This window comes from Lepisosteus platostomus, chromosome 1, assembly GCF_059453375.1.
Source record: "Lepisosteus platostomus isolate fLepPlt1 chromosome 1, fLepPlt1.hap1, whole genome shotgun sequence".
Lineage (NCBI taxonomy): Eukaryota > Metazoa > Chordata > Actinopteri > Semionotiformes > Lepisosteidae > Lepisosteus > Lepisosteus platostomus.
The window spans coordinates 72,645,214-72,666,151 of record NC_142611.1 but is presented as its reverse complement, the minus strand read 5'-3'; the positions used below and the strand labels follow the sequence as shown (position 1 = coordinate 72,666,151).

The 20,938-nt window shown below is 35.0% G+C and overlaps 1 protein-coding gene across 4 annotated transcripts in view; it reads right to left on the bottom strand.

The window, feature by feature from the left end:
- tapt1a (transmembrane anterior posterior transformation 1a) overlaps nt 1-20,938 on the bottom strand; it is a 44,702-nt gene that overhangs the window by 15,093 nt on the left and 8,671 nt on the right. For 2 of the 4 annotated variants that reach the window (XM_088636882.1, XM_088636872.1), the window contains exons 3-10: nt 16,180-16,298; nt 15,407-15,448; nt 6,834-6,996; nt 5,717-5,852; nt 5,343-5,440; nt 4,376-4,445; nt 2,206-2,286; nt 544-653 (exon numbers count right to left, since the gene is read on the bottom strand). In XM_088636882.1, coding sequence (XP_088493008.1) covers nt 544-653; nt 2,206-2,286; nt 4,376-4,445; nt 5,343-5,440; nt 5,717-5,852; nt 6,834-6,996; nt 15,407-15,448; nt 16,180-16,298 — 819 coding nt within the window. The remainder of the gene's footprint in view (nt 1-543; nt 654-2,205; nt 2,287-4,375; nt 4,446-5,342; nt 5,441-5,716; nt 5,853-6,833; nt 6,997-15,406; nt 15,449-16,179; nt 16,299-20,938) is intronic. The other 2 variants (XM_088636891.1, XM_088636901.1) reach the window with 1 other exon arrangement.

Genomic DNA, 20,938 nt, shown 5'->3' with positions numbered 1-20,938 from the left:
ATGTTTCTCTAGGCCAAAGTATCCAGACCAGGTGCTGTCCTTTGCATAATACATTAAACTGAAATCCTGAAATACTTGGTCATTAAAAGATGCCATGGTAGTGTTGATAAGAGCATGGGTGCTAACCCTATTGTCCTGGCTAAATTCCAATCTGTGCTTCCAACTCTGGACTTCCTAAAGTAAACTCTATATTCCAACAAATGAGGAAGAAAATAAGAGAACAATAGAAATATACTGACTAATATTCCATGTTTCAAATAATTTTTGATTACACAGAGAGAAATATGCTCATGTTCATGTATCACTGAAAAGGCTCAAATCCAGCGCAGATGACAAATAACAAAACAGATTAGACTTCTGTCACTGTCAGTACTTCACTAAATAAAACTTTTTTCACATTACATTGTTTTCTTGCTATGATTGCCTTCTGAAAACAGTGCTAAGCCATTTGGAAGTGTTGTCTTGAAAGAATACACTACCTTTTACATAATGACCGCAGACAGACACATTTACATAATGTGGCAAGCAGTCGGGTGTACTTACATCTGCTGTTATGTCGTTAAACTTCGTAATAAAAGCGTGCTTTACAACATCAACAGCAATCTCGGAGGCAATAACCATACAGACATCAGGAAACAAAACCCACAGGTGATCTAGGGATAAAAACAGTTCAATTTAGCACACACCCGCCAAAACTATTTGCAAATTTTCTCTTCCCTGTAGGAAAATATTGAGGCAATAAAGCATTTATTCATCTTAATGATTCGCAGACAGGCAATTCTTATATGATGCTTTAACCTTTTTATTTTTGTAAACAAATTAGTGAAGGAACCCTGAAATGATGCAACTAGCTAGAATGCCAGCAGCTAGCTAGAAATTGTGAACTATATTATCTTAATTATTATTTAAGAGTTTAAGTCAACTTCAAAATTCATATTCAGATCCTAAAGAGTCTTTAAACTTTTTGACTATTTTCCTTCTTACAGGAAAGCCTACTTCTATTTAATTAGACTGTTCAAATTTAAATCACAGAGGGATTTGAATACAGGTCTCCTACACTGTCTGGATCCATTTTCTTTAAAATGGAAAAATAATGTAGTGCAGCGTTTATTGTATCTGATTTATTGTGGCTTTGAAGTATTTTTCTCTCTGTTATTTCAAACATTTAGAATTAAATGAAAGAAAAGCATTCTGGATATCCCTATTGACTAAAATGGCTTTTTAAACCATCACCAGTTAATTGTAACATCAGTCCATCAATGTTGATGGGAAGCAAACTTTGTCCTCCCTAATAATGATCCTCTTGGTAATAATGCCTACTATTAATTTTAATAGATGATTAAGAAATGTATTATGGATTAATCCTTTAGTTCATTGTTTTTGACAATAACAGTAATATGGAACAATTGGCATTGTTCTCAGACAAGATGGAGTTTGTCTCCATCATTGACCAACTGATTAAAGATGATTGATCAGATGACATTTAAACCAGGACGCTGACAGTGGGGAAAGAGATCAAATGTAGATCCTCTATATTGCGCTGTGTCAGAAAAGAAAGGGAAGCTTCTAACCGGGGATCTAGAGATTTGTGGGGTTTGTTTTATGAAAAAGCTTCAGGTAAAAAAGTTTGGAAAAGGCTTTGGAAGAGCAGAACAACTTTTGGAAGAGAGATGTTTTTGAGGAAAAAGACTTGGAGAAAGACAGTGCTAAGCCAGTAAGCAGCTTGGCAGTTTAGTGGGAATTAGAGAAGAACTGAAAAGGTTAGTGAGGAGCTTAGATTTTTGTTTTGTTCTGGCTTTTGATTTGTTTCTTTTCACACTCTTAATAAAGAGCTCTCTTACTGTACCTTATGGCTACTTTTGTGTGTCTGTTTTTCTCCCAACTATTTACGTATGCCATGGCTTTCTGAACCAGGTATTCCACGTACAGTATGGTGCAGGATGAGGCCATAAGTTGCAGTCTTGGGGAACTTCACACTCTTATGGATATTATGAACGCCAGTGTGAAAAAAAAAACCAAACCAAAATGTTTGAAGACGGTAGTTCGTCCTCTATTGCCTTCTGGTAAAATTTGGTTTTAGACAAAAAAAAAACCTCTTGTCCGAACCAAGAAAAATTAACACGCATGTTCTAGGTCTCTACACCAATCCAAATACTGTATCTCTCTGTTGCTAGTTTTTAATAAAAGGAAGGTTTTAATAGTTACCTGGATTCCATGAGAACTGTTCCATGTTCCTGAGACACACTATGAGCAGCAGTACATAGTTTGTAAATCTCTCTTTAATGTCTAGAAATAGATGTATTAAATAAATAAGATATACAGAAACATGATTCACTCCTACATTTATTTCTGATATTTTGCAAATAATATTCGCAGACCACTAACTTACGTGATCATTAATAATACCACAAACCATTTTACAAAATGTTCAAAACATATAACTATGCAACATATTAATGTTTCCATGCCAAGTTCTGATCTAATTAAATCTGAACGGTTTCTGCCTGTTTTGCAGTTTCTTAGGATTACAAATGTCAAATTAAGTTTTTCTTCTTTACATAAACTTTTTTTTAAAATAAAAATAGATTTTGCACAGGCAAACGTACTGGCTATGCCAGATGAAACATGATGGTGAAGATTCCTATTCATGGTGCACAATGACAACTGATACATTATTAAATATACTGATATGAATAAAACCTCCTATAAAAATTCAATTTCAGCAACAAAGGTCTTAAGAACATATCATTATTTCATAGACGGTTTTTTATATTTGTTTTCTGTAATGTCTTTAAAAATATATAATAATAAATATAAAACAAAAAATATTTTTTGTATTAGTATTTATCGCCCTTTAGTGGGGGTAATAATCATAATTAGTGGAGACACTTTTGGCAGAAATTACAACCATACTGTAAGTCTTCTTGGATAAGTCTCTCCTGCAATTTTGCCCCAGGAGCTCTAAATCCAAGGAGGGTGAATACTTTTGATATTTGACATAGATTGATTAAATGATTTTTAAAAATTAATTAGTGGAAGGCTTAAGAGCCAGAGTATAGAAATGCTGAGGCAAATCTTGGGATTATTTTTTTTTTGTATATACTGTGCACCAAACAGTAACTACCATACAGTATATAATGCAGTGAAGTCAAAAGATTGAAAAAAGGAAATAAATATTTAACCTGTCTTAATTTTGTCATTTAAAGTTCAACAATAATGATGAATCAAAGTTGGTTTAATGGTTCTTCCAACCATAACATTACCATGGCTTGAAAAATCGGGTTTTTTTAAACCCCATTTGAATGGCATTTTTTAAATCTTTTAAAACTTCCCTAAAAAAGGAATAATACTGTAAAAGATTAATTTACAAAATGTTATGTTATCAGTTTGGTTATTCTAAAATTTCCTGATCTGATCAGAGAACATTTGCGATGCAGGTGAAGCTTAAGATCCAGTGATCTTTAAGTTGAAGCAAAAACCAGAGTACTTAGAGATTTAATGAAATTATGGCTGTTTTAGCATCTATTTGAAATGTAGGATGAATAACACTTTATTTCTATCTTCAATCATTTTTTCAGGACACAAGTGCATAACACATTGGATTGCTCCTAACGGTAACTGCAGTATACAGTAAAATCAAGTGATTTTCATCAAATCAAGTAAGTTTCAAAAAAGAGAAAAGAAGACAAAAGGCACACCCACATTAACTGAGGTGCTATCCATTGAAAATTCATATAAATATTGATGAGTTGGACACACTCGTTCCACTCATTTTGGAACAGAAAGTATAGTTATACTCAAAACAACATACCTTAATGTAATAAATCTATATTACATTTCATATTTTAAAAAGAAGCATAAAATACCTTTATACCTAAATGTGCCTTAAAATGTCTGCCTATTTATTTTCATGTTTCATGTTTTCTGAACTAATGAAAGCAGATTCCTCATGGGCATAACATAGCAAACATACACTAAAAATATAATTCCAAGGAGAAAAAAAATACCAAGGAGTTGATTACAGTATATTTTCAGCCATTCTCCAAACAGTCTGTTTGGCACAGGAAAACAAAATATAGTTCAACTTTCATTTGAAATCCAGATATTTATTTTGTACATATCATTGAGATTTCAAAGGAGACTTAACAGCAATGATTAACATTTCAAAAAGACTACCTTCATAGATTATATTAAGTTCAGCACACTTCAAAAGGCAATCTTCTCATCACTACTGTTGCTAATTGGAATGAATTAGCCATAGGAAATTTTGCCATGTTGCAATCTAACATGCATTTAAGCAGTGGAATAATAAAGTAAATACTTTTTTCTTATCAAAGGGACAAAGCGTGTTAATTTTTAAGAGAGATTAACTTACCACTATTTGACATCTGAAACAGATTGTTTTTCTCAAATTTCTTGAAAACACTCCCTTTAATTTCCACGAACTGTACAAAAGGAAGTAAATAATGATTAGGTTAATTAGGATAACTAGTCATAAATCAATGATCTTCCTAAAATGTACACCAGATTTTACTAATGCTGCATAGTAACACTGATATGCACCTGCTTTATCAATTAACCTACAGGTACGCATGTCTTTGGAAAACATTTAAAAACTAAAATGGTCAACATTTTGAGATGGATTTTTCCAAATCCATGTTGTACTGGAGGACAGGATTATCTTCATTTTTAACCATGGTTGACTAAGATGTTTCCTACACCAGCTAAAATCTCTGTGAACATTTATTTGCAAAAATAGAGATAAGATATTTTTTCTTCAGTATAATGGATGCCCCAAGTGTTCTATAAAAAAAAAACAGAACAACTAAAGAGGGCATGTGTGTTGCTTGATATATGAAAATAGTGTACTTGCACATCACACAAAGAGAGACCCAGATGCTTAGGAAGGGAACAGCACAAAAAATAATGCACTGTATCGACAGAGGTCTCACTTGATGAATCTTAATGCTTTCTGGACACATTTAACATTTCCTTGCAGAAGAGACCCTGAGCCATGATTAAGTCTATCAACAATTAGACATATCAACAACAGACCAACAATTTGTTGAGTCTATCAACAACTATAAACCCCACTGAGATCATCAGACAGTGCAGCAGGAGAGCAACAAGGATCGACACCTTTACGCTACATCTGCATCACTCTCACCACATAGGCTACAGCGGGGCCCATATCATTATACTCAACGTATCCTGCCAAACAAATTATAAACATTTTATCCTTTAAATGAGTTATTTTACAGTTTTAAGACCTAAGCAATTTTTATAGAAGCTAACTGAAATGTCTGAATGGGAAAGGAAGGATTTTTATCTTGAATACTTACATTGTTTGACATCATGATGGTTAGCAACGATTTGTTATGTGAATTAAAGGCTACATTCAACGTTGTTGCTTGGACCATGATAAGAATAGCATGTAGAACTGTAAAGACATAACTAAGGAAAGCAACAATGTACACATGGAATTTGAAAGCATGACAGCAGAAGCAAGGCAGAATGAAATAAATCTAGCCCGGGCTGCCAGTATATTTAAGTTTTAGTAATAGTAATATAAACTTATCTACAGATATTCCAACAATGCCATATTTTACATCCAGACTACGGTATAGTTTTTAAGGCATAAAACAAAAAAATACAAACAGATATACTAGTGCACATTTAATTACAAGAAATACATTTTCAAATTTTAGAAGGATACACACATAAAGTACTGCCATGAAAAAATGTGGAATCACTCCTATATGTGCACGCTTTTTTTCCTTGGGTTCTGTTGCAGTCCAGTACAGGGCATCCAAAATATCCTGCCCGAAAGATGAGAACAATCGATCTGCCACCTGACATGGAGAAAACAGACATGTTATTACTGAAAGGGCCCTAAACCACCATTGGAATATACTAAATTTGATGCCCAAGCTGATGATTATCGTGTTGTAGCCTTTCCCTATAATATTGGAGAGTGGACTACAGTTCTCAGTTGCTTAGTTCTAACCCGAACACCAGGACAAAAGGATGCAAACCAATCATATAGCAGAAAAGACCCATTTGAGTCCTTTACAGAAGGGATGACATTATCTTTCAAGATAGACGTGACCTTTCTGTGCTAATTATACTCCTGGTGAAACTGTCCAGAAATTCAATTCGTGTTTTATCCAACCATGTCATGTGGTCCCTTTTGACTTGGGATTCAATTTTTTGCTTTTTGGATAATTGATGTCTTTGGTATTATTTGCCATTGAACTCTGCCACAGATACCAGATTCAAATTATATGGTAGTCTAGGAAATATTGTATTCAAATGACATTTTAAAGACTACCAGTTGCTACTTTTGGCGACTTATCCTCTCAAATAATTTCTCACCCACTGCCTCTTTAGGTATGATTTTCTTATGTCATCTTCCCCATGGTTTAGCAACCTTTGCATCAGCCTTTAGCTTCTTGATGATGGACACCAGAGTAAACTGGAATGTCACGAGTTTTTTTGGTGTCATCATAATTGTTGAGGTTGATAACCCGTTTTTCTTATATCTTGTAACAAAATTCTGAGCTTCCCATGACAACATGTAAAATCTGAAAATATACACCGAAATGTAAACATAAATCAAGACGTTCTTGTGACTATTTTTTAAGAGAAGGAATACTACTACTATAGTAAAATGTTGTCATTACCTTTTTGATATTGAAAAATGTGTGTTTACCTGCAAGCTCAACCATCAGCGACAATGCTAAAGGCTTAATGCATGACTGCAGCACATTAAAGCACCGATCATTAACATTGCTCATCACATAAAGAAGGCTGAGTGGAGGCATGTGTCATACCTCCAGCATGTTGTAGATGATGTAGAGCTTGATGACAGACTGCCCTCTGATTAAGTGGTACATCATAGAGTAGTCAACGTAGTGCATCATGAAGTAACAGATAACCATTATAAAGCCCTTCAGGACATCACAAACCTGGGCAGGCTGCAATAGGCGATTGCCACTGAAAATAAACATAAAAAAAATTATTGTGCTACTAAGGGTGGAACAGAAGCCCTTCTTCACAATGTTCGTCAGATGTCTGTAGAATATTTGCATGACATGTACTCTATTGTAAAACACTGGGAACCTCCTTTTTTAGATTAATTATTTAAGAGATGTCCCTCAAGTCAATTTAATTAAATCGCATTTTACATCTTCATTGCTAAGCAGAATAGCATTGTTTGATCTTAGTATGGTATAATGTGTCAAAGGATTTTGATGGGTGATAACACTTTCACTGGTGATAAGTTGTTCTTGTGAATAATCTGGGCTGTACAGTACTTGCATGGAAAGATTCTGCTTGCGGATATCAGCGAGAGACCCCTGGATGCATCATTATGCACACTAACACAAAATGGCTGACAAGCTAACGATCTGCACAAGAAAAACCAAAGCAATTAAAAAATGAATTGGAAATGTCTAGAATTTGGAAAAATTGTTTTTTATTAATGTCACCACCATCACCGAAGGTAGAACTGTACTCTAGTTCAGGGCGGTTTACAGGAAGTCCATTTGGAAAGCCACTTTTAAATGAGGCAATACAAGCACTAATAAGCTTAACACTGCATGCTACATGCAAATAACTTAAGCAGTATAAGTATATTTTGAAATAGGTTGTACATTTCGTGCTTTTAAGCATCAGCAGGTGAATTTGTACATGTAGATCTGCAAAGTACACTGAAGAAAAAAAAGTTTAAATTCAGAAGAACTGAGATTTCCATATTTAAGGTTATGATGAAATGCCTAAAAGATGTGAGTGTGCTTTTCATGACCTTTAAATTCTAACTTTACGAATTTCAGTGTCATAAATAAACCAGCTGCATATACAGTAGAATTATCTGTTGATGAACTGACCAATTCTTCAGCTCAGCCTTTTAGTTTTATTCAAAAGTAAGTGACTTCAGAATATTTTAGACAGAAAAGCAGTTTAAAGTACTGCTTAAATAAATACAATGGAAATAAGCCACTGACCTAAATTTAGGTACCCCGTTCTTTAACAAAACATTATATATGATGCAAAAATGGCACAGTAATACAAAGGTGAGTAAGGGGGACTTCTGGGACATTAGAAGAAGAAGTAGACTTTGCGGGTTTAAAAAAAAACAAACGCTTTCACACTTGTATCATCATACTTCTATCCATGCTTATTTATTACTATCAAAAGAAATCACTTTACAAAGAAAACTCAATCTCACCCAGATTTACAAACTTGGTATATACTTGTTTCAGCCCTGCAACAATAAATGATACTCTTACCGGAAAAGAGTAGAAGGAGAGCCATAGCAATAAACACTTATACTACTTACAGTATGGAACACAATCATTTGTAGATCATACAGAAGAAAACTCTAATACATTGTAAATTAAATGAAGCTGGGCTGCATTATCACTTTTAACCTTATAAGGAATTCTATAATTTTACACTTTTTTTAAGTACAGTGATCATATTCAGCAATTTAAAGCCGCTTCATTGTTCTTCTTAAAAACGGCTGTTTGAATAAACCTGTGTAAAACTCAGCTGCTCTTTCAATCCCTTCATATAAAGCTGTTAATTCAGAAAATTAAAAGCAGTTGTAGAAGCCCTGCAGAAGCAATAGCAAAAATCAGAAGAGCTATAAATAAGGACAAGTTTAAGTCTTATACAGGCCTCATGCTAATAATGTATGATCAAGACAGCTGCAGGCTCACAGAAGTAGGAGCAACCAATAGGAGTAAGAGCTGACTCCTGAAATCATGGCAGATCTAGGGCTGCTGTAAGAAAAGGTCTTACATGCACTATAATTCACCAGCATCTTGTGAGTCTCTTCGTCTCATTATCATCCGCATTATCATCCTTTAATACCAATGTTAAATATGCAGAAAAGCCACAATCTTGATTGAAAAATGCAGGATTGTCTACAAACACAATGCCTCTTAAGAAATCATGTTTCTGAGACCAAATTTTTTTGGTTACAGGAGGCACACAGATCTTTCGTTGGAAACTATCCAGGTCACTATCCTGCAGAATTAGCTTCCTTCATTTTACAACAATCAATTCAATAAATCAATGCACAAAGTCAAGTGATAACAATCAGCAGCTAAATATCATTGGCTACAATGCTTGGTAACAGGAGCGGAAAGCCAGAGACACACTGAGAGGCTGGAGTTTTGCTAAATTCTTTTCACAGTTACAGCTGTGAAACCAGGATGTTAGAAGCTTGCTTACGCTGGAGTATGTGCCAATTAAAATGTTTAATTCAGTGTCTAAAATCTAATTGTGAATTCCCCTAACAGTACAGATTCCACTGTTACGGCTCTATAAATATGCCAGACCCTCTGAGAAAATCTAGGAACATGTTCAGTACAGGAAGTGTGCCATCTTGTGGCAACCATTATTGTTTACACTATGTTTCCCCCCTGAATCCCTACTGTATCTCCATTCTCGCCCTTTCAGCTGCAGTACAGTACCAGTTGAATGTGACCGCTTCAGGCAGTGTGTGCTCATGTTAACAAGGCGGAGATCATCACTGAACCAAGCAGTTTTTCTGAGTACGGCCTAAAGGTCACATATATTTCAGAAACTTCAGACACCTAGAAGCATTTGTCATTCAGAAAGGGACATGTAACACAGCACACTAATATCCACCATGGGTTGCTTGCAATAATAATGCATATAGGTTAGCCTATTTTTAAAATTTTGTTTGGGAGCAACCTTCGCAGACTTTAGGACTTTGTAGATACTGAATGATCAAAAGAAATGTGCTCTGGCTAAGTGAGAGAGGGGTTTCCTAAGTAGAAAAAAGGCAACAGTACGACCCTCACCACCTTCCCTTGTAGATGTGGCTACAACTTTTACTTGACAAAATGATGCTAATCAAAGCCATTATGATATTATTACAAACAATTAGTTATCAAAATTACCTGTCTATGCAAGCTAACGTTTATTTTTTTGTGTCTGAACATTTAAATGAAATGACTGTGCTAGTCAGGACATATAATTGACAGAAATGCAAAGTATTTATTATACCTTTGCAGGTTTTAGGACTTTGTAGATACTGAATGATCAAAAGAAATGTGCTTTGGCTAAGTGAGAGAGTGCTCACAACATGCAGCATACAAATCGGGCGAGGCGTGGCACAGCCACTATTATTACTTTTTGTGCTTAAAAGCAAATATCTATATGATCATAATGTAACTCAAAAACTAAAAACTAGGCTTGCTGTGCCACTAAAGGCAGTGCAAAAAACATGGGAGCATGTATATTAAAGAACACAGATTATTTGTACACAAATTTGTACATAAATTATAGCACTTATTTTATTGTACTACGAAGTACATGAAATGCTTGCATTTATGATGCTGAATGCTTTTTTCACACCCCCTATTCAACAACTATCAGTTTGGATTCAGAGGATTCATGATTCAGTTTTCATTTGAAAATACTGTAATGTCACTTCACAATCTGCCAAGAAAGAATACAAACCTGAATTAAATCACATACTGTATGCAATCAACCACAATGTTATCCTTTTAAAACATCAAAATTACTTCTCTGATTTCAGTTTGCATTTTAAAGGAATTTCATTAAATTAGCCTCCAGCTATAGGAGATCAAAAGCACATGGATTAAAAAAAGCTATTTTCTTCCATTTTTCCAATTACAGCAATCTTTGGCTGAATTCAAGCTTTTTACACCTAAGGCAAAAAAGAAGGAATTTGGTAATACTTAGTAACATAAAAGAGACCTGCCAACTATAATTGTATCAGTTGGGATGTGCATAATCTCATGGGAAAATATTTAAGAATGCAGAGTACGTACGCAAAGTCGTATAAAGAGTAATTCCTATCCTGTGTGCTTACTTTAGATTCATGCAAGTCAGTAATACCTTTACACTGGAAAACACACTGGGAAACAAAGTTAAAAGCTGAACAAAGAGAACCCTAAATTAAGACCTGAAACTGATGATAGTGCATAGAATATATTCTAAAAAGGGACTGAGATCAATTTCAGAGATTAAAAAGAAATATATATACACAATTATGTACAATGCTCAAAAGCAGCTTAATCAAAACATTTTTAGTCTGAAAAAGATCTCAAAACAAATGTTTTGAGCAGCTAAGAGTAGTATAGGAAAGCCATAGGTATGACTATTACAATTATTGTCATTAATGTTTAATTTCAAACATGACATTAACAAATGTACTCCTAAAAAACACTACCGTCTTTGTTCCATACCCTGAAAATATCTGACTAAATAAATAATCTTGCTGTGTTTAGAACTGCATCTTATTATAGATTTTAAGAATCACTGAGCAAAACCACTATGAGTCACCCTTTTCAGGAGTTGTAAATATCTCATGATGTTGGAATGAAACACATCAATGAAAATGTCTTGGTGAAACAACCTTATAGGTCAGCAGCATTTATTGTCCATATACAGTACATCTATCTGGATACAATACCTTTATTATTTATTTGTCAGGATTTACAGATAATATTTGTTTTTTAAATAACCTATTAACCATGTGCCTGTGATTTCACAGACTATAGTCTCTTGCTCTTTGTCCAATAGAAGAGACTAAATGAGATATTGGGGAAAAGGGGTTTGTGTTAGTACTTTGGGAACTTCTGGACAGATGTTCATTCTGAGATTTTTGGTTTACTAAGCAAAATGTGAATAAAGTTTGGACCCCTGATTTACATCTGTAATGAAGTAGAGATTTCATCTTTCACTAAATATTTTAAATGCTTTATATGAACTCTGTAATAACTGGATATAAGTGTAAAATACAATGAAGGCATATTTTTCTTTGTTCTCAATGGTTTTTCCTGCTTCTCGAATCCTTTTGATTTAGATAGTTCCTCAAATGCATAGAATGTTTTTTTTATGCATACTTATTTGCAGGTATGCATTCTATATTACAGAAATTACTTTTTCTGGCTGAAATAACTGACTAAGATTCTGACATCTAGAGATGCCCTCCAGATTTATTCAAATCTCTGTTGATACTGGAACAAAATACAGCATAAAACAGAATTACAGACTGAATGTGTCTTGCTTGATAAAAATCTAATGTTAAACTGTAATTATAAGATTTGTCCAAAATATGCAACTGAATTTCATAAAAGACACAGAAAAGAGTCACATTTATTCACACCACTGTAGTTAGCATTTTATAAATTTATAAAGTACATCGACAAGACACTTTCCTTTACAACAAATCTAAAAGACCCTGTAGGTACTGTATGTATGCGTATGGATTTCAGTAGCTTTGCTTTAAAAAAAAATGAGCTGTTTTGTAATCAGGCATAAACTGTACAGAAATATCTTAAGGCTGTCGATCCAATGCCATCTGTTACAGCAGGATCCTTCATCACATCAGCAGCATCAATGCATAGTTATCTCAAAATAATTCACAAAATTGAGTCAGTCTCAGTTTCAAAACCAAAAAGAAAGACTTCTAATGATCAATTCACTACTATTCTTTATAGTAATAGAGTGGGAACAAAAAAAGGAAATTAGAACATTCCACACTGTCCGATTCATCTTCATCAAATTTCCGAGGATGAAAAAGACTTGTATCTGAAATACTAAATCATACAAATATGTAATTAAAGCTAAATAATAGCTAGCAAACACTGTGATCTCCCCCTCCTAACTGTTCATGAATATTATATCCCTCAAAAAAATGTTTATGTTGCAACAAGTACATTTTGAGTAATACTGTATAACGGTTTAGTTTAGGATGGCCTTCCAAGTATTATAAACAAGTAGACTGATCTTTTTTCACCACTTCTCTTTATAGTATTACGCCTATAAATATTTTGAATTAAAAGCCTGTATGAACTCTGATAGTTATGTTTTTCAACAATATTGATGAGTATAACATGGTTTGATATCAAGAGTTTAGTAAAAACCTGTCATGGCAGACAAGGAAGAGTGGGATCGTACATTACAGAAAGTTTCCATGTCCAATTATTTCTTGTTAATGTGTCAAAATCTAGTGAGGACATGTGGGTTATTCTGATGGATAACATGATAAGTGTATGACTGTAGGAAGAACAGACATTAATAGCCATCACTATGAAAACATCAGGAATGCTTGTAATGAATGGGATGCTTTGATAATGGGAGACAGCAATTTTTCCTTTATCAACTGTACAAGCTAAACAAACACTATAAATAGTTATTGAAAGGTGTAAATGGTGGCTTCTAACAATTTATTAATACAGCAGCATAAGAGAGAGAGAGAGAGATCACTTTATTGGCCATATACAATTTCTTATATTAGGAATTTGTCTTTTCGCATACCCCAACTTGCTCTCCATGAGACACACAGACAGGGAGAGAAGCTTGGGATCAGAGCGCAGGGTCAGCCATTTATAAGGCACCCCTGGAGCATTTGGGGTTAAGGGCCTTGCTCAGGGGCCCAACAGAGTAGGATTTCTCTGCTGGCCGCAGGATACGAACCGGGAACCTTCCAGCCACAGGCGCGAATCCTTAGCCACAGAGCCACCGTACCTAGTTTTGAGCTAGTTTTTTTCCATGTAATAAAGCAAGCTAAAACCCCAAAAATGAGGTAAAGAAGACGCTGAAAACAAATGGTCAAATTTTAATTATTCTACCAACAGCAAAGTATTTCAATTCAGAAAGGCAAAGTTCAGGCAAATGAGGCTAAGTTTTTAGAGCATAGGCAGTCACAGCTGTTTTCAAATAATGCAATGGAAAGCAATTGGGACACACATTTAAATTACTTTTTGGTGTACTTGAAAAATTAACGTACCAGAAATACTTGGAAACAGCTTCCATGGTTCCATAGATATGGCTACAACTTTTACTTGACAAAATGATGCTAATCAAATCCATTATGATATTATTACAAACAATTAGTTATCAAAATTACCTGTCTATGCAAGCTAACGTTTATTTTTTTGTGTCTGAACATTTAAATGAAATGACTGTGCTAGTCAGGACATATAATTGACAGAAATGCAAAGTATTTATTATACCTTTGCAGGTTTTAGGACTTTGTAGATACTGAATGATCAAAAGAAATGTGCTCTGGCTAAGTGAGAGAGTGCTTTTCTACAGTAAGTAGAAAAAAGGCAACAGTCTCCCCACCTTCCCTCACAACATGCAGCATACAAATCGGGCAAGGCGTGGCACAGCCACTATTATTACTTTTTGTGCTTAAAAGCAAATATCTATATGATCATAATGTTACTCAAAAACTAAAAACTAGGCTTGCTGTGGCACTAAAGGCAGTGCAAAAAAGAAATATCTTCAAATATGCTGTTCACATTCTATTTTTCTAAACACATTTTGGCTTCATGTAAAAAAAGAAAATGTGGCGACCAGATTCTATAGTAGTTCTACAAATATTCCTGATGGATGGATTTCATGTTTAACCCTGACAAATGAACAGATTTAAAATACGTCAGAACGCATATCCACCCACGCCACTTGCACCAACAACCTGGTTTACCTTGTTGATGTCCCATCCCAGGCAAGGTTAGGACTGGTCAGTAAGGGGATACGAGACCTTTCAAGGCAAACCAGTTGCTGCTGAATGTGGCGTGGGTGGACGATTATGTAGATGGCACAGACCTTCCAAGATCAATGCCCCAGTGTGATGACTGGGGTCACTGTGCTATAGGAGGTGCCATCTTTGTACTGAGACTTTGAAACAAGGTCCCAACTACCCAGTCATTAAAGATTCCTTGGTACTGTTCAGAAGAGGGTGGGTGTTATTCCAGTGTCCTGGCTAAATCATATTTATACAGTACCTCACACAATTTGGCCAAACTAAATCTTACCCTGAGTTCAACTAGTGGAGACATTCTCACTTTTCCATTTAATCTGGTGTGTAGTGGGGATGCTGACACACAGAGCCAGCAGTGAATAAATGAAGTGGGACCTATGTGGAATCCTTTGGGGTGACAAGCATTACATAAATGTAATTATACTTTCTACTATCCAACCCAGTCTTTCACCTGCATGTTACCAGTTATCTAAGAGGAAGGTGGCACACAAGGTTAAATGTCTCCTTCAAAGGTGCATTAGTGATTGGGATTGTTTCTACATTTTTTATTCTCCATATGGTATGTCTTACCTGCATAACCATCCTGCATAAAGAATTGGAAAAATATCTTTTTTGCACAATATTTGCATGGTAAATGCTTTGCATTAATACACAGATGCTGAAGGGCAGCACTCATCCAGATAAGCATCTGAAACATGTTGTGGTGCAACTCACTGGCTTCAGCCTAAAGCATGAACGTAAGGCAAAGCCACACTGCATGAACAAAAACAATGGTACAAAGAAGGGCAACTCTTAATGTTAACATGAAGCAGTGGCAGGCATCAGGGCAGAAAACCCATCTGTGCATACCTGCTGCTTTGACTCTTTTTGCAGAATGGGCATGTATTTGCCCTAAAGACAGAGAAAGCAAGAGGGAAAAGTCAAAATCTATTTCTATACTTTACTATGCATGAATCTTAACATGTGTTTTGGGCAGCATTAGGATCTCTCTGACAAAATCCTTAAATCCTATTTCTCCCACACTTAAGCAGGAACAGTTTTAGAAATGTAAAGACATATTTGCCATAGAGACATGACATGAATAAAGAGACACTGCTGTGTTCTGCTCAAAAAAGGCCAGCCTCTCACTCAAACAGAATCCCTAGTCGGTTCACATATGGCAGACCATTCTTGTTCAGCATCTGTTTGCACGACGTAAGAACAAAACGCATCTGCAAACTCAAAAACAACATGCTTTTAATTAATCGTGTAACATGGGAGCTGCAGTCCAACATGTGTATGGAAACTCCCACGTATCCCAATAAATAATGACCAGAAAGGGCATGGAGTTTGTTTTATATTTCCGATCAACTAGGAGTTAAACAGAAGAAAGAGGAACAGGCTTTACCTGAAAAAAGTTGCTAGAGTGAACATTTGATTGAAATGATATGTTTTACAATATTGTTTATAGGAATCTATAATCCTAAATTTAATCAATTAAAAAAAACCTTTCAAGCTTTTGATTTCACATATGACTTAAAACTACTATATTTACACAATGTCACTTAACACACAAAGACTATTTTATGCTAAGCTGAATCAGTTTTAAGAACACTGCCTCTGCAGAGTTCCTGTTTACTTACTTGAGTCCACAGCAGGGCAGGGTGGTGAGCCTGATGAGGGCCAGGATGACTCGCATGGGAAGGAGAGTAAAGATGTATAAAAAGGCATCCAGGCACAGAAAGAACCCGAAAAACATCAACTGGAACATAAAGGAAAGAAAACAACGTGTAACGTGACCCTTCGGATGATATATGCGGCAAGACGTTTGTATCATTTCAACCGCGGCACGAGACTTCAGTCAAGGGAAGAAAAGCTGTTATCAAGCGAGCAATCCTGTCTGACTAGTACTGCAGGAAGCAAACAACCACACAGAAATGTGCCGTCTAGTTAAGGCATATATATATATAAAGGTTAAACCTGCTGTAGGATGTAGTGGTCTAAAGACCTGGAATAATACCTTAGAGCCAGAGACAGGTAGGAACTGGGAGTTGATCACCTTCTCATGTTTCATTATGTATACCATAAATGGAGAGTGAAAACAAATCAAACAAAATTATTGCACTAAAAGTTTTACATGTGATTTCTTCTTATCTAAAAATGCTATGGTATGAGGCCACTCTTTCTTTAACCAACACAAAAGCTGTTGAAAACAAGTTGGTACAGAATATCCCAGTGCGACAATTCTAGGGGAAGACCTTTTAAATGTTTTTTAACATTTTAGACAAAATCAAAATCTTATCCTTAATGCTGCAGAAAAAAAACAAACACCCATAAACTCACTCAGACATTGTCCTTAGCTTTATAATAATACTTTTCAAATCAAATTCAAAATACTTTAAGTTGTGAGCAGTGCAACATACAACACACTACCAGTATTCAAAAACTCGTACAAAAAAACATCAAATGTACTTGTCAAAAACACAACAAACTGTCATACTGTTGACAAATAGCAAAAACTAAATTACAAAAATAAATTAACAGAGTCTATAGTAACTGAGTGAGATTTGCTTCTGTAAGTTACTATGCAATATATAACTCAATTTATTTCACATAGCAAACTATGAAATGAATCTCTTACAGTATATCTCAAAGTGTCTTTCAAAACTATTAATGAAGACAAATGACATTGCAGTTACTATTGACATAGTAATACATACTGTATTACAGTAATACATACTGTATTACAGTAATACATACTGTATACATATTATATTTGTAGTACTACTGTTAAATTAAATATAGAAACTAAAAATGCTGAAATCATGTGATAAAATAATTTAGCTAATCACAGGAAGCATCCGACACATACAGTAATAATAGCTGAATCAGTGCACCCTTCGAAAAATAAAGAACAGAATTTAAAGTCCATCCATCCATTTTCTAACCACTTTATCCAGTACAAGGTTATGGGAGAGCTGAAGCCCATCCCAGCAAGCAATGGGCGCAAGGCAGGATGTACCCTTGACGGCACACCGGTCATCACAAACACACATGCTCACACCAGGATCAATTTCCCACAAGCCAATTAACCTGCCAGCGTGTCTTTGGACTGAGAGAGGAAACCCACACAAACCCAGGGAGAACTTACAAAATCCACACAGACAGCACCCAGGAACTCAACCCAAGGCCCCTTTGCGATGCAGCAATGCTAAACACTGCACCACAACGTGACTCACCCACATCCACAAATGTGTTGCTTAGTGACAAACTTAAAAATGTACAGCACAGATAGATTGACTGATTGATTGATTGATTGATTGATTGATAATTATCGGATTATTTCAATCTAAAGACAAAGTGCCTTCTCCATGAATTATGTTTACGAACTTGCTGTTCTTAGTATTAACTTATTTGTTATTGTATGTATATATTTTATTTAACTCTGCAAGGTTTAGCTGCCTTGTCCTTATCATGGTGAACTGGTGGTAAAAATTAAAAATAAATTCCTTTAATGGAAATATCCAAAAAGACAAGATTAATATAACAAATATTGCAACAAATTAATATAAGAAATCAGTTTTTGACATAATTTCTGTTTGGCTCCTCTTTTAAATATCATCATCAACCTTTTTCAGTTTACTCCCCTGTCTGTTGAGCTTTTTCTCATACAGGGGCAAAATGAATATCTTCTAACCTCACACTGCCTTCAGGGTCAAATCAAGTGTTAAGCTGAAGGGGCCATTCGGCTTCCCTCTGTTCACAGACTATAGTTACTCACCCACGAAGGATGCAGGCAAAATAACATGCATCACAGAAGAATAGCACTAACATATGCCTTTAGGCTTAGGTTACATTATCAGTTCTTTTGTAGTAAAGCAGATTATAGGATTAACTGCCATTTTTCTCAGATTTCAGAAAATAAATTGATCATTTCTCAGGCTAAAAGATTTCTAGTGATTCCTGTCTTTAGCACGCTATATACTGTCCATACTGTAGGACTGTTATAAAGGGCTCATACATTTCATGGGTTATAACATAAAAATTATGGTTGGATCATAATTATAGTTTATCTCTGTCTCCTACTTATACAACATTATGCCTTCAAAAAGACTAAACACACCAGGGCCCTTCACATCAGTACACACTACAGTCCTTATGACCTTCTGTATTTTTGCCCCAGAAATCACCTCTATGTACCAATGCAGCAAATCTGGTCCCAATAAGACACTTTGTGTAGCAATCCATCATATCACCATATTTGTTCCTTTAATTAGCCCAGGAACCACAGAATTAACATGTCAATTTAATGTACAATTGTAGAGTTTTGAGTAACAAAACACTTCAGTCAAGATCCTATAAAGAGATCCATTATTTATTTTGTCAGCTCACTAATACAATATTATTCTCCCAACATCAATCAAAACCAAGTATTAAAAAACCTGTACCCCTGAAGGGAGACAGATTATGCTAAAAAAAGATTAGAGGAAAGTTGAGCATTAGCTAAAATGTACTGTACTTAAATATTTAATACCTTTACTTAAAATAAACTGAAATTCTAAATGCACTCATGAAAGAAAACACAACGTTTTGGCTGTGGAGCCTTCTTCAGACGTAAGCACCTGTACACAACAAGGCTCTACAGCCGAAACATTGTGTTTTCTTTCTTCTTTTTTCAGCATGGTATAAACCTATTACTTGTTCCTTTGCAGCCTACGCATGCTGACGCAGCTCCCCACCTGAACAAAATTACTCATGCCTAGACTTGCAAGACATTACAACGTTGTTCAGAATTTACTGTATTTCATTTTCATTTAATACATTCATTCTACCTGCACCATAGATTAAAATGAATTCAATGACTAATACTTGAATAAATAAAGACGACTTTTCATGCACATAGTTTAACATAGTGAAATGCAAAGAATATTATGCTGACACTGGCTCCCTCTCATGGTGTTTATAGTTTATTACATGAAGTATCTAAGAATCTTCTGCAAATACATGATATTTGATTAAAACTGATCTTCTTCAACAGTACATACCCAAATCTGATTAAGTGATTTTTGTTCTCCTAATCTTTTCTTAAAGAGTAGAAATGGAAAATACAGTGATATCCTTACATGGCAAAAATGTTGCTTACAGCCCATGTAAAGACACAGCAAAGAATATCAGTCAACAGTCAGTAAGCAATAAAGTGGTACATCTTCCTTTTAGCTCAATGGAGCAGCATTTATTTTCAGTTTTCAATCTAATTTCTTCTGCTCCTGTTGGAACCTTGTGAGACTTTCTTAGTCAGTCTGCTACAGTCTATCATCCAGGCCTACAAATATCTTGTGTTTTCTTTCTCCTCAGGGTTTTACTAAGGTTTTTTTCTCTCATGTTGTACATTTTGCCTAGAACTAGTTCTCTTTTTATTTAAAAAACATAAGGAAAAAGTTTTCTTGAATATTTCTCAAAAACTAAACAGAATTTACTAGAAGCAAAATACACAATGCTGTCTCACAGCTCTAGGGTCCTGGGTTTGATGCAGGATTAGGGTGGACTGTGTTAAATTTCAATGTCCTCCTCATGTCCAATCAGGTGCTCCTGATTCTTCCAACAATCTGAAGACAGGCTTGTTACATTCTTCTGAACCAAACCTTCCCGTTTTCGTGTTATTGCCCTGTGCTTCCAGGAACCTTACCATGAACCTCACCAGGCAAGCAGCAAACCGATTACAGTATGTGTGGACGGATAGAAGCAAATTTATTCTATGAAGTATTTGATGTATTTAGATGATCAGCAGAACCAAAGTGTAATTTTAATGGCACCGTAACACCAAAATAATAATCCTAATAACCAAAACACTTTCTTGTCATTTACTAGAAAGCACAAGAAGTTGCTTTTAAAGGTGCTAATAATAAGAGCAATAATAATAAAGATCATCAGTACTACCAAAAACATCTGCAAAATTGTTGTACTTATGAAAAATTAAAACCGTCTTACACATATATTTCCAATGTAGTTGTATGTTTTATCTGTATTTTATATAATACATATAAGGGGATTTGTAGTTGTTACCAATAACTTACTAAAATGCTGTATCTATAAAAACTAGGAAATACTTAAAAGAAAAATCTGAAACACAATTGAGTTTCTCATTAATTGAAGTTATCGACATGAAAGTTAAACATCCTGTAAGGAAACAGGTACCGTCTTCATCCAGGTGTTCCCATCAATGGGATGAAACCATGAATGAAAAAAGGGATGACGTTTTAGCCATACCACATCCATGAATTAACCAAGAAGAATGCACAAAAAAACAACATTAATAGAAGTGTCTTTCATAAAACACAAATCCCCAAAACAGCTGTATAATTTGAAATTGAAAAACATAAAAAAATGCTATAATGTTGTGTA